We start from the raw sequence: 18,519 nt of genomic DNA on the forward strand, positions 1-18,519 counted from the left end.
CTTTATATTATTATACAACAGTCAAGTAGAGGTATTAATTGGATCAATCAGTCGGTGAGTGAGATCAGCATGCATGCATATGGCATGGCCCTCGGAATCCAGCCATTGGAGGTAGCCAACAAGCAGGCTATGCCTCTGGAGACCAATCACTCGGCGGATTTATTTAGTTGGCGGCTTCTCTATGGACATGGCCATCATGCATGCCCATGCGTTGTTGTGCTTATATATGCATGCCGCCATGAAGGACGATCGACGACGACGACGGCATGCATGCATGCATGGCGGATCAGATCTATCATGCTCAATTGATCATGCATATACGTGGGTCACCACCAGCACGTACGTGTGCCGTGCGTGCGTGCATGCTGCAGAGCGGGGAAAAAAGGATATGTCGGTGCACAGTACAAGGAAGGCTAGATATATAGTGCCAAATGATCACATGGATGGACGATCACTATTCGTTATTCCATTGCATTATTACAATACAACACTGTTGCTGCTGCAGTCAAGCTCAGAACCGATGATTGATTGAGAAAAACTAAACCTTTTTTTTTTCCATTCAGTCGTCGTACGCCTCCCCCCTGTCACTCACAGTATGCAGTATGCCCGGATGGCCTCGATGATGGGCGCGCGACAAAGCGGGCATCTTCCAGCCCCATGAAGCAACTCGCTTGCGCATTTTGAGCAGGTGCACATATGCCCACATCTAGTAGGGATGAGCTTCTTGTTCAGGCAACGTTTCTGAGAAATGAAATGTGCGAGAGAGAGAGAGAGAGAGAGCTGGCTGCTGCTGACCTGTAGAGAAGGGAGTCGATCTGGCTGTCGCAGCAGATGCAGCAGGTCCCTTTCCTTGCTAGCTTCCACTGTGATCCACCCTCTAATGTTTCTTCTTCATCATCTCGCATCGTTAGAGAGCGGTTCAGAGCGGCAGACACTTCTTGCCTGATGGACCGCTGCATCTCTATCTGCATCTCCATGCATGCTTCCAGCATCTGCTGCACGCTGCTCATCCCTCTCTGCACGCCACTCAGCTCATCTCGGAGAATGTGGATAGCGTCCCAGTCCTATTACAAGTAAATGTCTGGACAACATTTACATTTATTTGGAAATTATGTGTGTGCTGACTGAATGAATGAACGAACGAATGGCTTACTACAAATTCAGAACGGTGGTGCATGGTTTGCTGAGCCCACTGACGTTGCTGTGTTCGGTCTGCTGGCGACAAAGCTGAAGACGACGACTGAGGTGCAGTGTCACTGTCACCTCGATTCTGTTCGTCTATTATTCTGATTTCAATATGATCTTCGTTGCGTGATGAACCAGGTCCAGTGGTTGCTGGTATCTGCCCCTCCAAATTCCACTCATGTTCTTGCCTCTGGACATAAGACCGAATGAGCTGGTCAAGACTTTCCCGGAAGCCACTGCTGAGAAGATTTGACACGCTTCGCCTACAAAAATTTAAAATATATATATATATAAATGAACTATACATACATACATGAATACATACATACATACATACTGCATACATACATAAGGAAAAATACCTGCTCAAGAGCTCTCTGAGTTCAACTCCATAGACATCACCGTCTGCTGGACGAAGCCTGTTCGTGTTTCTGCTCGAAGCGAAACCGTGTCCAGCTGGCTGCCAGTTTGGTCTAGGCTCCTGAGAATCAATAACGAGCCATTCTTCGTCGTCATCTCCATGTACAAAGGTGTTGCCATCTCCATCTCCATCCTCGATGCCGGATGCATCCCTGCTTGACCATGCCAAACCAATCTGTTCTTGTCCTCCTCTGCGAGTTTCAGCTTCCCGCTGCAACGCGTTGTTGCTAGGGAAGGCGTAGCTACTAGAATAATGGTGACTGTCCTGTTCCGAGGAGGACCCTGAATATCGACCTGTCTGTTCTTGAGCAAAGTCGTGAGATCTATCAGCCACGTTGTCTTCGGTACGTGAACCTTCATCTTGTTGCACGGATTCTTGTGTCAGGATTTCATACCCAACGGTTGCGTTCTCATCCTCACTGATTGCGAACTGCTGAGGTGTTGCACTGGCGTCGTCATACTCATTATCGGTAGGATTGGTTGGAGTAGACAATGCCACCACCAAAGCTGACTGATGGCTACTAGTGATGCTTCTTTCTGCTCCAGAGCGAACTTCTTCCCTAGGCAAGAACAATATGTTGTCAGCAATCAAATGGCAAAAATAATAGTATCCAAGATCAGGACATCATACTGTCTGTTACCTCACTGTAGAGACAGGATGACTCTGCCTAAGCTGTCCTGAGATCGGCCTCTCATCATTCATAGACCTTCCGCTACGCAAGGATCGACCTCGTAGAAAAGACTGGAAAAACAATAACGCTCAATTCCATGAAATGCTATACAAGACAATAATCTCAGCTAATTCTCCACAAAAAAAGGCGTTCTTTGCATCGATATCGTTCAGAAGCAAGACGAAAATGTTCGGTTTCGGAGACGATGGAAGGAGAAGAAGAAAATGAAAGCATTGGACCAAGTAAAAGATTGACGTTTGACAGGGGTTTTGGCCTTGACCTGAATGCGGCCGCGGTGAGCGAAGGCGGAGACGGCGCGGTGCTCGGAGAGGCCCTGCAGCTCTCGCTGGCGTTCCACGGCCATGCGCGTCACGACGACGTCGGCGCGCGCCTGCGGCCGGCCGCGCAGCCTGCTGGGCGCCGGCTCCTCCTCCTCGTCCTCCTCATCCCTATGGTAGCCCTGGCAGGCCATGCGGACGCGCTCGCGCACGGAGCGCACCCGCTCGCGCTCGCTCTCACCCAGCCACTCCTCGGCGCCGGCGCCGGCGCCGCGCGAGGGCGACGTGGTGGACGCCGCCGCCCACTCCCTGGCGATCCGCCTGACGAGCGCGCGCTCGGGAGACCGCGGGCGCCGCCTGCCGCCGTCCCCGCCGTGGAGGAAGGAGGCGTCGAGCATGGAGACGGCGTGGAGGCGCGCGAGCGCGAGGAGCTCGGACTCGCGGTCGCGGCGGTCGAGGTCCAGCGTGGTGAGCACCATCTGCTCGCACGCCTGCTGCTGCCGGCGCCGCGCGGCGGCCCTCTGCTGCGCGATGACGACCCTCGACGCCGCGTGCGACGAGGTCTCGCCGCCGGCGCAAGATCGAGTCTTGGCGCGGACGTTGTCGTCCATGGTGATCAGGACCAGCGCGGGTAGGCGGGGTCGCTGTCACCTGTCAGGGCGGTACAGTAGTGGGGAGAGGGAAGAATACGTATAAGTAGAGGCGCGGCGGAGGAGGAGGAAGAAAGTGGTTGGTGGGGATACCATTCCTCGATCGCTGGCGGGAGGAAGCGGTGCTTGGGAGCGAGTGCGCTCGAGAGAGAAGAGAAGAGATGGAGTAAATCCCGAGGTGGTGGAGCGACGAGACGCACGCAGTGTCTAGCGGTCGGCCGGCGGTGTGCAGGCATGCTCGCAGTCTCTCCCTAGTCCCTACTACCTTCCTCTTCCGCGCCGTAGAGAAGCCGACAAATCCGCCTGCCTCCAATGGGCAATGGCGGCATCCCTGGCTAGGGAGCAAGACCTAGCAAATGGGCCATGCATGCATGCCATGCTCATCTAGCTCACTCACTGATGATTGTGATTGATCCGATCCGATCCAATACAATTGATACGTGTGATGATGGGTCACCTCTGGTTCACTGTTTATTTTAAGAAGCATGAAACTTGCATCATCTTCACGCTCTCTCTGGCTATGCAGCTTCTGTCCTTTGTGATTGTTGTTTCTCCGTGAGACCCACCCATTGCCGCGGTATGAACAGTTGAGATTGAGAGGAGACCAGCAGGAGGAAACACCGGGTCGGTGGTGTCTTGTTTTGGGTGTCTGCTGCACTGCCATTCACGTGGACGGAATGGAAGCAGGAGAGGGCGTGAGAGCCGACGCTGCTGTCCCCCCGCCCACCTTACATTCGCTACGATTTCAGGGACGACGGCGATTTGAATGCCGAGTTCCGAGGTGATCAATCGAGTACTCCTACATCAATCAGATCACGACCCATGCACTGCCCTCCGATCATGTCAAGGTTCATGCCTCTATCTACTGTTTCAGTTTAATTCAGAGACCAAAGCCAGCAGCTATCGACGGAAGCCGATAGCGATACCAAGCGCCGCGGCCTCATCAGCAGCCAGTTTGGCTGGCCGGTCGGTAGGTCTAGGGGTGTTTGAATACATAACTGTTTATGTCGATCTAGGCCGGCGTCAAACATTGGGTGATGGATCGTCTGGCGGTGCTCTCTATGGAGGCCTAGATGGTCCGTGGCTCTGGGACGGACGGTCCGCGACCTGGACACAGAAGCGGTTTTCTCCGCGATAGAATGGAAGTGCCTCCATCCTGAATAGGCACAGGGACTATACATGTACTATAGGTTCATCGTCGTACCATTCCATATTTGAACAGGATAATATATCGATGATAAGTGGGCGAGCGATAATATCCTAGCATCACTGGATGAATAGGTGATGCTTGATGCATCGCCTTTTGGGCCGTTTTATTCGGCCATTTTGTTTTAGCGAGTGACCGCGATTTCTTTGTTGGCCGATCTTGTAGAACGACCTTCTTGCTAGCATGTTTAGAAAGCAATTGATCAAAAGTAGGGTCGGCTTTCACCAGCCGAGCATGTGTGTTATATGTACTTTTCCCCTGCATCCCCTTTTTCAGTTTGTGTGGAGGCCGATGCCTCTAGCTATGGGCGGACTGTCCGGTTGAATTAGCGGGACAGTCCGCGCGCAGGTGTCGGACCGTCCGTGATGCTTGAGTCAGGAAGCTTTGCTCGGCTGCTCGATTGAGCCTGCCCCCGGTGCCTCCGGACTTGTTAGTCTTCCTGTCAGGAGCTTTTCGAGCAACCCCTCCTTGTGATATATTCGACGTGCGAGGATCACCAATGACGATGTTTTTGCCTTTGTCTTTATCGGCTACTTTTAGCCGAACAGACTTTTTGTTTGCTAGTTCTATTATATTGACAGGAAATGTTTGCGTGTCCACTTGCATCTCCTGAAAACTCAACTGGTCCTCATTTATGGCCGATTATATCTATCGACGAAAAAATGACACCATTGGTGGCATGGGAAAAAGAATTATGCCATTTGCAGTAAGCATGTCTCTTTAATTCATCTAGAGGAGGAAGAGTATGAGTCACTTCAATGTTGCCACTTTTCCCTAGTTCGTCAAATATTTTATCACACTTAGCAACATTAAAAATAAATTTAACTTCTTCTTGGTGATTATTATGAATCGGCTGTAAAGAAGAACAAGGTTAAGGTTTGGCCTTTGTTGGCCAAACAAGTTCAGTGGTACATATATCTGCAGATTCGTCATCTGAATTATCGTGCTCCACTAGATGTATAGTATGTGTGGGGGACAGATATCCCCCGGGTCCACTAGAAGGCAAGAAGGCCTCGCGGAAGGCCCCAGGCCTATTACTTCGCAAGGCCATCCCTTCGTGGGCCAGGAGAGGAACTTTCAACAGAACAGATCAACACGAGGACGGATCAACTCAAGCCCATACGGTCCGCTGAACTCAAACGCTATCCGCAGCATTGATTCGACTTTTCCGCGCAGCGCCCTCAGACGTCGGAGCCGAAGGATTATAAGTCGGCGAGACTATAGGAAGATAAACTCAGTCGGTTCACTATTGCTTAGGAACATGTGGTTATCATATCCGCATGTAACGTCCCACGGTCGAATATATAAGGCCTAGGGGCACCCCTTCAAGATCATCCTCATCTTACTCATTAGCCATCCACCCGTTTCTCTAGCATCTCCTGTACTAGAGAATTCTCTTGTAATCCACCACACACACACAAGATCCACTCCAGGACGTAGGGTATTACTCATCTCAAAGTGGTCCGAACCTGCACAAGATTGCCCACCATCTCTCGTGCCTCTAGCACGAACCATCGAGCTACAGTCAGCTACACCGTCCTACTCCTAAAAACACCTCGAGGGGCAACCCCCGGGTGTGCGGTCGGACCAAAATCACCGACAGCTGGCGCGCCAGGTAGGGGGTGTGTCACTGACCCAAGCTAGCTCAATGGCTACCACTTTCCAGCACAAGATCATCCTCCGCCCTGGATTCATATTCTGCTTCGGAACCATTTCGTTCGTGGTAGACGAAGAAGGAACTCTACATCGCATTGCAGATCCACCGAAGAAGAAGCGTTCCCCAACACTCTCCAGGAAAGTCGGAACAAAGCCGGAAATAGCGCAACCTCCAGCGCTCCGAGCAAAAACTACCTCCCACCAGCCGGGAGCAGAAGATCCAACTACCCAAAGGACTCCGCTGACCACCTCTCCTACGGAAAGATGGAGAGGATCACAATGAAAAAGGAACCAAACGGAGTAAAAGCTCGTCAAGCTGCTCTCCAGGTATCTCCACCCTCAAAGGAGAACAGGAAGAAGCTTGTCTCTACAACGACACCATTCTACCCCGACGTCCTCTTTATCAAGGGAAGAGTGGAATTTACTCCCGTCTCCGACGACGAACCAACCGCGCCGGGAGGAGAACCTCTTCAGCGAGAATCTCGTCGACGAAGGAACCAATGCCGAAATATACGGAGACATCATGAAGCCAGAGAACATGATCTGACGCAGCCTGTGTCACGGGATGAGGTCTCGGAGGTGGGAGAAACTCCGGATGAATGAGTCTTCAGGGAAAGAAGGAATTCCCGACGGCGCGATCGTCGGCAAGCTCAAGAGCAGGCCGAACAGGAAGCGAAACAACGCCGAGAGAACCCTCTTCTCGGCCGAAACCTGAACCCTGACTTCGCCCGAGCTATGAACACACCGAGCGAGGTCGGTGGAGTGTTAGCTCGGATAGCTGATGGCCTCCCCCGGACTCCAGACGCTGAGGGTTATCGATGGCTACTCACTCGGGCAGCTAATCATCTTCTGCCCCTCTCTCATCCTCCAAGCGACCTACGACACGCCATCAACAATCGGCGGGACGCACAGAGCTCCATCAATGCTTCGCGCGAACGATGGCATGAGAACGAGATCCGGCGCCGAGAAGAGTATGACCGGGATCACGGCATCCCCGCGCGAAGTCAGGCCACTAGAGTTGAGTCGGCAACGGCTTCAACTGGCGGCACAACCCCGGGACGGTCGAGGCACCACGTCAACGACTCCCCGGGACCGACATCATCATCGCCGGCAGGAGGACACATGTGGGGTATCGATGCTCACTCCACGTCTTAGGGCCATTAAATGCCCCCCCTAACTTCAAGGTCTCCAACGTCGACAAGTACGAGCCTAAGCAGGACCCGGGAGGCTGGCTGGCTGTCTACACCACCGTTGCCCGGGCCGCCGGGGCAACTGAAGACGTGATGACTGCATACCTGCCCATCGTTCTCGGGCAAGATGCACTGCAATGGCTACGACACCTACCCCGACACTGCATCAACGACTGGAGCGACTTCAGTCGGTGCTTCATCGCCAACTTCCAATCCCTCTCCGACAAGCCAGCGCAGCCATGGGACCTCAAGACCATCAAGCGCCAAGGGGATGAGACTCTTCGATCGTACCTCAAAAGATTTCAGACCATGAGGAATCGAATCCCCGAGGTTGTGGAAGCAGCAGTGATCAAGGACTTCTACCGGGGATCTAATGACTCGGCCTTCGCCCGAGCCATACTACAGAAGGCACCGAATACCTCCGAACAGCTGTTCAGGGAAGCGGACATCTACATCACCGCCGACGAACGAGCTCTGGACCTCATCGGAGGAACCAAGCCTGCACCACCAGCAACACGACGCGATGCGAACCAACAACCCGACAAACGTTGGGAAAAAAGGCCTCGCGATGAGGTTCACGCCGCCGGACCACCCGTCTCTCGTGCCCAAGGAGCACCCCGTGGAGGAGAACGTACGTTGGACGACATCCTCGATGCCCAATGTCCATACCATAAAGACATGCGCCACACCCTTCAGAACTGCAGAGACTTCAAGCACTCCATTGGGAACGGCCGACCCTTCCAACCTCTACCACCTCCCCCACCACGAGGAGGACCCGGGGAACCTCAACAACCTCAGCAGCAGGAAGGGGGAGGAGGCGGAGCATTCCCCCACGTCGACGGAGAGGTCAACGTCATCTTTGGCGGATATGGATCTCAAGAAAGCAAGAGGCAGCAGAAGCTTAACGACCGTCGGATACTGGTGGCGACCACCGGTCCCCCCGCCCCATACCGGTGGTCCGAACACCCGATCACCTTCACCCGGGTGGATCAATGGCTTAACTTCGACCATCCGGGCAAGTACCCGCTCCTCGTCGATCCAGTGATCCGAGAAAGCAGGGTGAAGAAGGTGCTAGTGGACGGGGGAAGCAACATCAACGTCACCTTTCCCCAGACACTCCTAGGCTTGGGGATCACACTCAAAGAGCTCCAAGAGTCAGATACTCCTTTTTTCGGCATCGTGCCGACAGAAGGAGAGTACCCGCTAGGACACATCTACATGCCAGTTACCTTCAGAACTCCAGATAACTACAGAACTGAGTACCTTAGGTTTGAGGTGGCGAGCTTCGACTGTGGATACAACGCCATCATCGGCAGGCCTGGACTGGCGAAGTTCATGGCCATTCCGCATTATACGTACATGATATTGAAGATGCTTGGACCACAAGAAATCATCACTGTGCGCGCTGACTTCCAAGGTGTCGCGGAGTGCTTCCGAGTGGCCATTCAGGCGGCTCTCCCCACCAAACTGTCGACGACTTCTTCTGCACAGGCGAACTCAAAGCCTGAGGAGGACCTCACAGTGCCTACAAATGAAGCTCAAGCCGTGAACTCTATGCGACCGACTGAAGAAACCAAGAGAATCAACCTCGGGTTCACTGATGAACGCAAGACTGCCATCATCAGCTCCAGCCTGGATAACAAATAGGAAAGCGCGCTCGTCTAGTTCCTGCAAGACAACCGAGACGTATTCGCATGGCAACCTGTGGATATGCCAGGAGTCCCGAGAGAGCTGGCCGAGCACAAGCTGAAAGTCTACCCTCAAGCGAGGCCGATTCGACAAAAGTTGTGTCATTTCACGCCCGACAAGAGAGAAGTCATTCGTGCCGAACTAGCTCGCTTAGTCATGGCAGGGTTCATTAGAGAAGTGCTGCATCCTGAATGGTTGGCAAATCCTATTCTTATACTCAAAAAGAATAAAGTGGATTGGCGCATGTGCGTCGACTATACAGATCTCAACAAGCACTGCCCGAAGGATCCCTTCGGACTTCCTAGAATAGACCAGGTGGTAGATTCAACCGTCGGGTGCTCTATGTTGTCTTTCTTGGATTGCTACTCTGGGTATCATCAGATCAGTCTGGCAAAAGAAGACGAAGAAAAAACTACATTCATCACCCTGTTTGGAGCTTTCTGTTATACCTCCATGCCGTTTGGCCTCAAAAACGCTGGAGCGACTAACAGAGAGCCATTCAGACATGCTTAGCCGACCACTGGGGCAAGCGTGTAGAAGCTTATGTGGATGACGTGGTGATCAAGACAGAAGATTCAGAAAATTTCATTGAAGATTTGCAGCTGGTCTTCAACAGTCTACGGCGATATCGATGGAAGCTTAACCTAGAAAAGTGTGTTTTCGGAGTACCGGCAGGAAAATTACTCGGATTCATTGTCAGCCACCGAGGAATTGAAGCTAACCCAAAAAAGATCGGGGCTATCATGAGGATGGAAGCACCGCAGTCATAGAAGAAAGTACAAAGACTTACTGGATGCATGATAGCTCTGAGCAGGTTCATATCAAGGCTGGGAGAAAAAGGCTTACCGTTCTACAGATTGCTCAAGAAGGTAGACAAGTTCCAGTGGACTTTAGAAGCCCAGGAGGCTCTTGATGCACTGAAGAAATTCCTGACAACACCACCAGTACTAAAACCACCGCGCCAAGCCACGTCGGGTTAGCAGGCCGAGGATCTACTACTGTATATCTCTTGCACGACTCACGTAGTGAGCACCGCGTTGGCAGTCGAGCGAGCAGAAGAAGGACATGCATATCCAGTACAGCATCCCGTCTATTTCATCAGTGAAGTTCTGGGGCCCTCAAAAAAGAAGTATCCTCAAGTTCAAAAGCCATTGTATGCAGTACTTCTAACTGCACGCAAGCTCCGTCACTACTTTGACGACCACAAAGTCATAGTAGTCACTGGATTTCCAATAGGGGATATTCTCCACAACAAAGAAGCCATCAGAAGAATAGCCAAGTGGGCCTGCGAGCTAGGAGCTCACGACATCGAGTTTCGACCTCGCACGACAATAAAGACTCAAGCACTAGTTGACTTCGTGTCAGAGTGGACCGAGCAACAAGTGCCAGATAACCCAGAGACTGTGGAAGTATGGCAGATGTATTTCGATGGCTCGTTAAAACTGCAAGGGGCAGGCGCAGGGATCCTTTTCATTGCACCTGGAGCTGAACAACTCAAATATGCTCTTCAATTGTTATTCTCAGCATCCAACAATGCAGCAGAATATGAAGCTTTGATTCATGGACTGAATATTGTCGTATCGCTGGGCATTAAGAGACTGATGGTATACGGAGATTCACTGGTGGTCATAAGTCAGATAAATAAGGAATGGGATTGCTCGAATGACTCTATGGGAAAATATTGCACAGCCGTCCTACAGCTGGAGGACAAATTCGAAGGGCTGGAATTTCATCATGTAGAGAGAGATCGCAACGCGGCTGCAGATGCATTGTCAAAACTGGGATCCAGTCGAGCCCAAGTCTCACCTGGGATTTTCATCCAAGAAGTGCCACGCTCGAGTATTTCCTTAGAACGGGCAGAAGAATGCAATGTTCTGAGCTAGCTAGAGTCAGATGTTGATGACTGGAGGGAGCCTATCATCAAATATATAAAGAATGAAGAGGAGCCAGATGACAAAACTGCAGCAGAACGCATTGCAAGGCAGTCAGCCCACTACACTCTCATTGGGAGAGCATTGTACAGGAGGGGCGTGACGGGAGTTCTCATGAAGTGCATTCTTTCGACCACTGGGAAGAAACTACTAGATGAAATCCACGCCGGGCAGTGCGAGATACACGCAGCATCCAGAACACAACTTGGGAAGGTCTTCAGGTCTGGTTTCTACTGGCCAACTGCGAAGAGTGATGGAGCTGAGCTAGTCCAGAGGTGTGAAGCTTGCCAATACTTATCAAAGCAACAACATTTACCAGCACAGCAACTGCAGACCAATACCCGTAACATGGCCATTTGCGTGCTGGGGACTGGACATGATTGGATCCTTCAAGAAAGCTCAGGGAGGATACACTCACGTGCTGGTTGCCATCGACAAATTCACTAAATGGATAGAGTACAAACCTATTGCTTCTCTAACTTCAGCCAAGGCAGTAGAATTTATACAAGATATAATGTTCAGATTTGGAATACCAAATAGCATCATAACCGATCTAGGATCCAATTTCACTAGCTCTGAATTCTTTGATTTCTACGAACAACAGTGCATTCAGGTCAAGTATGCGTCAGTAGCACATCCAAGAGCTAACGGACAGGTAGAAAGGGCTAATGGAATGATATTGGAAGCACTCAGAAAGAAAGTCTTCGACAAGAATGAAAAGTTCGCAGGAAAGTGGATCAGAGAGTTGCCATACGTGATTTGGAGCCTAAGAACTCAACCTAGCCGAGCCTTGCATGGGAATACTCCTTTCTTCATGGTCTATGGTTCAGAGGTAGTGCTGCATACTGACCTCAGGTTTGGGGCGCTAAGATTAATCTTTGATAACATAGCTGAGGCAGAAGCTACCAGACTGGAGGATATTGATGTACTAGAAGAAGAGCGATTGAATACAATAATTCAGTCGGCCAGGTACCAGCAAACTCTGAGGCGCTATCATGATAAGGCCATACGACATCGATCCTTCGCAGTGGGAGACTTGGTCCTTCGCCGAATTCTAACAGGGGAAGGACGACATAAATTGTCGCCACTATGGGAAGGGCCATTCATGGTAGCAGAAGTCACTCGGCTAGGATCGTATCGACTTACTCAAATGGATGGTATAGAAATAGGGAATTCATGGAATATAGAACATCTCAGGAAGTTTTACCCCTAGCTAGATTTCAAAAGCTATCGGGAAGCATTGTATTCTGTAATGGGAAAAGTACATCATCAATAAAAAGACTTCATTCTCGAAAGAACTCGACCTATTGCCAAATCTGCACGCTTACTTAACTCAGGGTGACCACTATACCCTATTAACGGAGCAATCGACTTAAGTCGGCGATGACTTAAGGCGGTGCGACATGCTCACGCTTACTTAACTCAAGGTGACCACTATACCCCATTAACGGAGCAATCGACTAAAGTCGACGATGACTTAAGGCAGTGCGACATGCTCACGCTTACTTAACTCAGGGTGACCACTATACCCTATTAACGGAGCAATCGACTTAAGTCAGCGATGACTTAAGGCGGTGCGACATGCTCACGCTTACTTAACTCAGGGTGACCACTATACCCTACTAACGGAGCAATCGGCTTAAGTCGGCAATGACTTAAGGCGGTGTGACATGCTCACGTCTACTTGATCCAGCATAAACATGCTTATGATTACTCATCTCAGAGCGATCTCTATGAAGAAGTTTCAAAAACCATCACACTACATTTACTTCTGCAATCGCAACAACTGTTGAATTAAAACAATAGAGAAATAACAATAGCGTTCAGTACCAGGAACACTTTCTAACAGAACATGCGAGCACATTGACCACATACACATACAATTCATAAATGCATTCAGTGTTTCTACTTGGCAATGTTCTTCTCAGGAGCAACTGGCGAAGAAGGGCGACTCGAGGAGTCAGGAGCAGCGTTGACATCAGGAACGATCACGCCTGGCCTTCTCATCAAGATCCGCCCGCGCGAATGGCTTTATCCATAGCCTTGTCGCGCTGAGCCTTCAAAGTAGTACAAGTGTCTTCAGCAACCTTGGTAGCCAGTCGAGCAGCTTCTAGCTCCTGGACGACTGATCTTTTGGAGGCGCGCAGATCCTTGATAACAGAATCTTTGCTCGACACCAACTGCTTGAGACGAAGGACCTCATCCTGGGATAATTACAGCTCGTGACGATGATGATCCAAATCTGCCATGGTGAAACGATGGCTCCTCTCCAAGATAGTCAAAGAATTACTGGCGTCACGATACAACCTAACAAGGTTATCGCGAGAAGCTGCAAGTACGCGTTTATCTTCCTGCAGACAAGAATCAGCTATCAAGCACCCAGTAAGCAGCAAAACCACAAAAGAGAAAGTCAAGTAGGCTTACCTCATTGGCCACCCTTTCAGAATCAAGCTGAGCACTGAGAGAGGAATTCAATGAGTTGACATCATCTAGAGAAGCAGAAATCCGGGCCAAGTCGGCCTGACCTTGAGAATACTTCTCCTCAAGTTCAGAGTACCGATGGGTCATATCTAACAAAAAACAGTTGAAGAAAAGCACACTGTTAAAATGGACTAGTCAAGAAGTCAAGGAAGAAAACAAAGGCACTAACCAGCATTAGTCACTTTCAAATCAGATATCTGCCTCTGAAGCAGCATCGGATTCCAATGCATCAGAGACAGAGCTCTTTCTGGGACAGAGGCACCTTGTGATCTTAGCTGACCGGCCATCTCGTCGACTAGAGCCTGATATTGAAAGTAAATGAGTACAAAGACAACATTTTGCCTGGAGTATAGCCAGACCGAGAAAAGCCAGATTACCTGAAGATTGGAGAAGAATGAAGGAAAACCCAAATCATAAGAAGCCAGGTGGTGGCTCGATGAAGGAACATCAACCGGGGCAATCTGAAAAGCATCATTAGGGATCAATCCAACATCACCAGTAGGCATCAGAACTCTAGCATCAGGTGCGCCGGTCTCTAAGGCGACTTCCTCGTTTAAAGCATGCACTGTTGCCATGCTATCAGAATGTGGGGGAGAAGACCCAACGTGGACATCCATGGAGGTATGAGAAGGGGAGCCCGCCCGGACACCCTCGGGGGCTGGGTCGTAGCTCGCGCTACCCACCTGAGCCGGATCATTACCGGCAACACCCTCGGGGGCTGGGTAACCGCTTGCACCATCCTCGGGGACGGGGTACTCTGCAGCATCCACCTCTAAGGCTGAAGGATTCTCAGTCACCTCCATGGGAATTGAACGACCTTGACCAGCTTCTTGGCCCCGAAGACTGCACTCCAAGGTCGACGAGGCACGGGACGTCGCTCGGGATAACTCTAATCCCACATCTGGAATGTCAGAACAAACGTCCATCATACCACCGTCCATGGGCTCGGACAGCAAGTCTTCAGGAACAACATCCTTGAGAGCCTGATCAAAATTTGTTAGGGATAATTCTTGCAGACCGACGAGAGCAGACAAAGCTGGAGAAGGGATATCACTACTCTCCCCACTGACTATGTAACACAGACTATTCTTCTGAATTAAGGGGATCTCCTCCTCTTCTTCTTCATCCTCATCAACAATACAGACAATACACCCATTGGGCTCAGCTTTAGCAGGATCACACCCATTGGGATCAGCATTAGTAGGGTCACACCCATTAGGCTCAGCTCTAGTAGGATCACCTCCATTGGGTTCAGCATCATCAAGGTCACACCCATTGGGTTCAACTTCAGCAGGGTCACACCCATTGGGATCAGCATCAGCAGGGTCACACCCATTGGGATCAGCTCCAGTAAAGAGTTCCACTGGTACTTCTTCAGCAGCAGGAGCAGAAGGGCCAGCATCATGATCCAAGCACGACACCCGCCAAAGCCGTCTCTTTTTCTTTTTCTTCCCCTCAGCATGAGCAGTCGGACGACCAACTTGACGAAGACGTTTCGGGCGAGCACCCTTAGGCCTTCGAGTATCCACGGCTTCCTCAGGCTCTAGAATAGTTGCAACAGTCACCGTTTCAGCAAGGGCAGAATCAGAGGAATCCCCCACCAACATATCCAGCATAGCACCTATTTCTGCATCACTCGGATTAGTAGGTATCTCAAAGTGAACTTGTTTCTCGTCATTGGGAAGGCCACCAAGTGAAGCAACCAGGACTCCAACTTCTTCGGGAGAGGGTCGCACTCTAAGACCCAAACCACTGTCACCAGCAGGAGGATTGGACACAAAACTAAAAAAGGGCTTAGAAGATGGCAAATTCCAAGTAGAATATGCAACAGGAGCACCAATATTCGATACCTTGCCCCTCAATATCATCTCCAGTCGGCTCACCAAATCCATAGTAGGAATCCTCTTGTCAGTAACCTGAGTCGAGTCGGTGGCACCACTGTACAAGTAAGCCGGGTACGCCCTATCCTTCAGAGGCTGAATATTCTTAAAAACAAAGTCTGCAACCACAGCTTCAGCGGTTAGACCTCTCTCCTTTAGCAAACGAATTTCATCAAGCAGAACTCTGGCCTCTGATATCTCCAAGGTGGTGGGGGACTCAATCCAACTAGGAGTGCGTACGTCAGGCTGTCTCCCTGACCGAGGGGGAGGGACTTGCCATGATTTTCAACAATGAACCACTCTAAACGCCATCCCTTAATGCTGTCTTTGAGTGGGATATCTAGGTACTCTGTCTTCCTCCCACGACGCATCTCCAGACTCGCACCACCCACAAGCTGATGTTGCCCCCCAGCCATACCAGGACGACAGTGATACAAATGCTTCCACAAACCGAAGTGAGGGAGAATTCTAAGGTAGGCTTCACACAGATGGACAAAGATAGAAATTTGCAGAATAGAGTTGGGATTTAGATGAGTCAGATTCAGATTGTAAAAGTCAAGGAGACTGCGAAAGAAGGGAGAAATTGGAAGAGCAAGGCCGCGGAGAAGAAAAGGAACGTAAACGACGGACTCGTGAGTATCCTCCGTCGGAATAGTAACCCCACGGCAAATCCGCTAGGAACAAAGCTCCTTCAGAGGAAGAACTCCGACATTGACGAGGTGGAGAAGATCTGACTCGGAAACAACAGACATGTGATTACCTGCGAAAGGCAATTGGCTGTTGGGATCGATGGGAGGAATAACCGCAGCGACAGAATTCTGACTCTTCCGCTTAGGCGCCATCTCAATCTCGTCGGCGAATTGAGCGGAAGCGAGATCAAAGGAAAACAGAGGAGGTCTGGAGGCAGAAAGTGAAGCTAGGGCTCGGAGTGCAGAGGCATGCGACGACGCGGTACAAGTGGGGTTTTCCCGGGTCAGGCACCAGTTCTAAAAAGTGCCCAGTCATCACTTGGTCGTTATTTCTAAAACGCCAATATGGCTCGGTGTAACTCAGCGGTTATTTCTAAAAACGCTGACATCACCAATCCTCACTCGGTCGTTATTTCTAAAACGCCGACGTGGCTCGATGTGACTCGGCTGTTGTTTCTAGAACACTAACGTCACCCCTAATCACTCGGTCGTTACTTCTAAAGCGCTGATGTGGCTAGAAAGGACTCGGCTGTTACCTCTATAACGCTGGCGTCGCCAAAAACCGTTCGGCTGTTACCCCTTAAAACTCTAGCAGTAAACTAGACCGTTCTTCCTCCATGTAAATGCAGACAGAATTAAAATACGGCACATCAATGGCAAGTCATTAGTCAAGGGTTACTTCTAAGAACAACAGCCGCATTGGATAAAAACACAAAATGTCGATCAACTATAAAGAAGCAACGCAAAGACAAAGGATGTGCACAAGATCAAGCCCGAGTTCACTTCATTATATAAGGGGGGAATTTCTTACACAAAGCAAAAGGCCGACTCATTATGAGCCGGGCTTCTTCCCACTTTTCGACACATTACATTACTACATTACACTACTACACTACTTACACTACACTATACTACTAACTACTACTACATTATTCTACTAATACTAACACTACTTATCTATACTAATATTTTAGGCCAGTGGCGCTTTGCCACTGGCCTTGCCGCCGCCGTCACCCTCGCCCTCGCCGTCGTCGTCACCGCGCTCCCCTCCTCGGATGAGTCAGAGGAATCCTCCTCGTCCGAGGAGACCTCCGACTCATCCGAGCCCTCGAGCCCGGAGCGCTCGACGGCCTGGATGTATGACCACACCTCGACAGCGATCCCTTGGGAATCGTCCGAGTCTTCGGACGATGCCGGGGGTGAGGTGTAGGCTGGCGATCCCTCGGACTCGGAGGAGAACTCCTCCTCCAAGTACTCAGAATCGCCAAAGTCCTCCGAGGGAGGGGTCGGCTCGCGCTTCCGCTTGTCGCCAGAGTGGTGCGACGAACTTCCGCTCTTCTTGCTCTTGCCCATGGTGGAACAGAAAAGAGGAGAATAAGCAAGCAACGGTTGAGAAATGTGTGAATACGCTAGTGAAGCAAGCGCTCTATTTATAGAGGAAGAAAGCAACCTCTCATCTCCTACCACGGTCACTGAACAGTCGCAAGTATTCAATAAGCAATTCAAATCGTCTGGAAACAAGTCAGGTGGCTGACGTCGTTTCACGTAACACAGCACTCATTGGGACTCAAGTCAACTGTATGGATGATATAATTACACCCGCGGTCACATCAAGTTACTACTCAGGGACAGTTCGCTAAACGCTCAGCGCACCAAGCCGTCCCTTGCCTACACCCATTGGGGGGGGACGTCCAGGAATTTTCAATAGATTTTCCCAAGCAGTCGCATCCATACAGTATATGCAATGAATGTATCAAGACAAAAAGAAGATATCTATGGAGATCGGAAGAAAGCCAAAAAATAGCTGATAAGGTACAAGTCTAATCAACAGGAGCATTGAAGCACGAAGTGAAATGAAGACCAGCCAAGAGCCATCTACCGGATGTCCAATCCGTCGCTGATCAAATAAACTCCAAGCTGGCGCATGGGCAGGCCGTACTGTTGATCTCAAAAAGACAAAAAACTATATGCTGATCTCTAAAGCATAAACTGATGAGACAATGCTAATCTCTAAGGCATGAGTCTAAGTCAAAGACAATGGTTTCTAAAAAGCGTGGGATGAAGACCTTTGAGTGGATTATTTTCGGTAATCCACTCAAAGCTCGGGGGCTACACTCATTGGGTGCACCTCCGGTGCACCCAATGAATCATGAGGCCTCGAGAACAAAATGTTGATCTCTAAAGCATAGGCTGATGGCAAAATGCTGATTTCTAAAGCATAAGTCTAAGTCGTAAACTACGATTTCTAAAGAAGTATGGGATGAAGACCTTTGAGTGGATTATTTTCAGTAATCCACTCAAAGCTCGGGGGCTACACCCATTGGGTGCACCTTCGGTGCACCCAATGAATCCTTAACCCCTAAGAACAAAACGGAGACCTCCAAAGCATAAACAGAGCACCGATTACTGAAGATTAAAAGCAAAAGATTGTGGAATGATGCCAGAAGAAGATGACAGAAGATCGTTTTTACCAAGTTACTCAGAGCTAGAGGTAACAACTTAGCAGACATGTTTCAAAATCGTAAGCTGGACCTAGAATCTTTGGGCCGATTATTTCAAAATCAACACAAAGATTGGGGGCTTGTGGGGGAC

The 18,519-nt window shown here is 50.2% G+C and overlaps 2 protein-coding genes across 3 annotated transcripts; both read right to left on the reverse strand.

The window, feature by feature from the left end:
* Window positions 1-414: 414 nt before the first annotated feature.
* On the reverse strand, window positions 415-2,783 carry LOC103630632 (RING/U-box superfamily protein). 2 transcript variants are annotated; one of them, XM_008651687.3, is made up of 6 exons: window positions 2,557-2,783; window positions 2,247-2,347; window positions 1,548-2,165; window positions 1,154-1,448; window positions 796-1,064; window positions 415-706 (listed from the first exon to the last, which is right to left on the reverse strand). In XM_008651687.3, exons 1-6 carry the CDS (start codon window positions 2,746-2,748, stop codon window positions 589-591), a joined length of 1,593 nt encoding a protein of 530 aa, XP_008649909.3. In that variant the 5' UTR covers window positions 2,749-2,783; the 3' UTR covers window positions 415-588. The 2 variants fall into 2 exon arrangements, 1 of the variants encoding a protein (XP_008649909.3); XR_004852509.1 differs by lacking the exon at window positions 2,557-2,783 and having other exon boundaries at window positions 1,548-2,160; window positions 2,247-2,550.
* An 8-nt stretch (window positions 2,784-2,791) lies between these two features.
* LOC109943576 (uncharacterized) lies at window positions 2,792-3,742 on the reverse strand. The gene is made up of 3 exons (XM_023301381.1): window positions 3,298-3,742; window positions 2,916-3,205; window positions 2,792-2,859 (listed from the first exon to the last, which is right to left on the reverse strand). The coding sequence occupies exons 2-3, from the start codon at window positions 3,163-3,165 to the stop codon at window positions 2,792-2,794; spliced, it is 318 nt and encodes a 105-aa protein (XP_023157149.1). The 5' UTR covers window positions 3,166-3,205; window positions 3,298-3,742.
* Between the last annotated feature and the right edge of the window lie 14,777 nt (window positions 3,743-18,519).

This window comes from Zea mays, chromosome 1 (assembly GCF_902167145.1).
Source record: "Zea mays cultivar B73 chromosome 1, Zm-B73-REFERENCE-NAM-5.0, whole genome shotgun sequence".
NCBI classification, from domain to species: Eukaryota; Viridiplantae; Streptophyta; class Magnoliopsida; order Poales; family Poaceae; genus Zea; species Zea mays.

What these genes read in the sequence shown, in the direction of transcription:
- LOC103630632 (XM_008651687.3), bottom strand. Translation starts at nt 2,748, where the DNA reads ATGGCCTGCCAGGGCTACCATAGGGATGAGGAGGACGAGGAGGAGGAG. An exon ending in CTCACCGCGGCCGCATTCAG is followed by an intron (nt 2,348 to 2,556) that starts GTCAAGGCCAAA and finishes TTGTTTTTCCAG; the next exon opens with TCTTTTCTACGAGGTCGATC. An exon ending in CATCCTGTCTCTACAGTGAG is followed by an intron (nt 2,166 to 2,246) that starts GTAACAGACAGT and finishes GTTCTTGCCTAG; the next exon opens with GGAAGAAGTTCGCTCTGGAG.
- LOC109943576 (XM_023301381.1), bottom strand. Translation starts at nt 3,165, where the DNA reads ATGGACGACAACGTCCGCGCCAAGACTCGATCTTGCGCCGGCGGCGAG. An exon ending in CCTCCACGGCGGGGACGGCG is followed by an intron (nt 2,860 to 2,915) that starts GCAGGCGGCGCC and finishes ATCGCCAGGGAG; the next exon opens with TGGGCGGCGGCGTCCACCAC.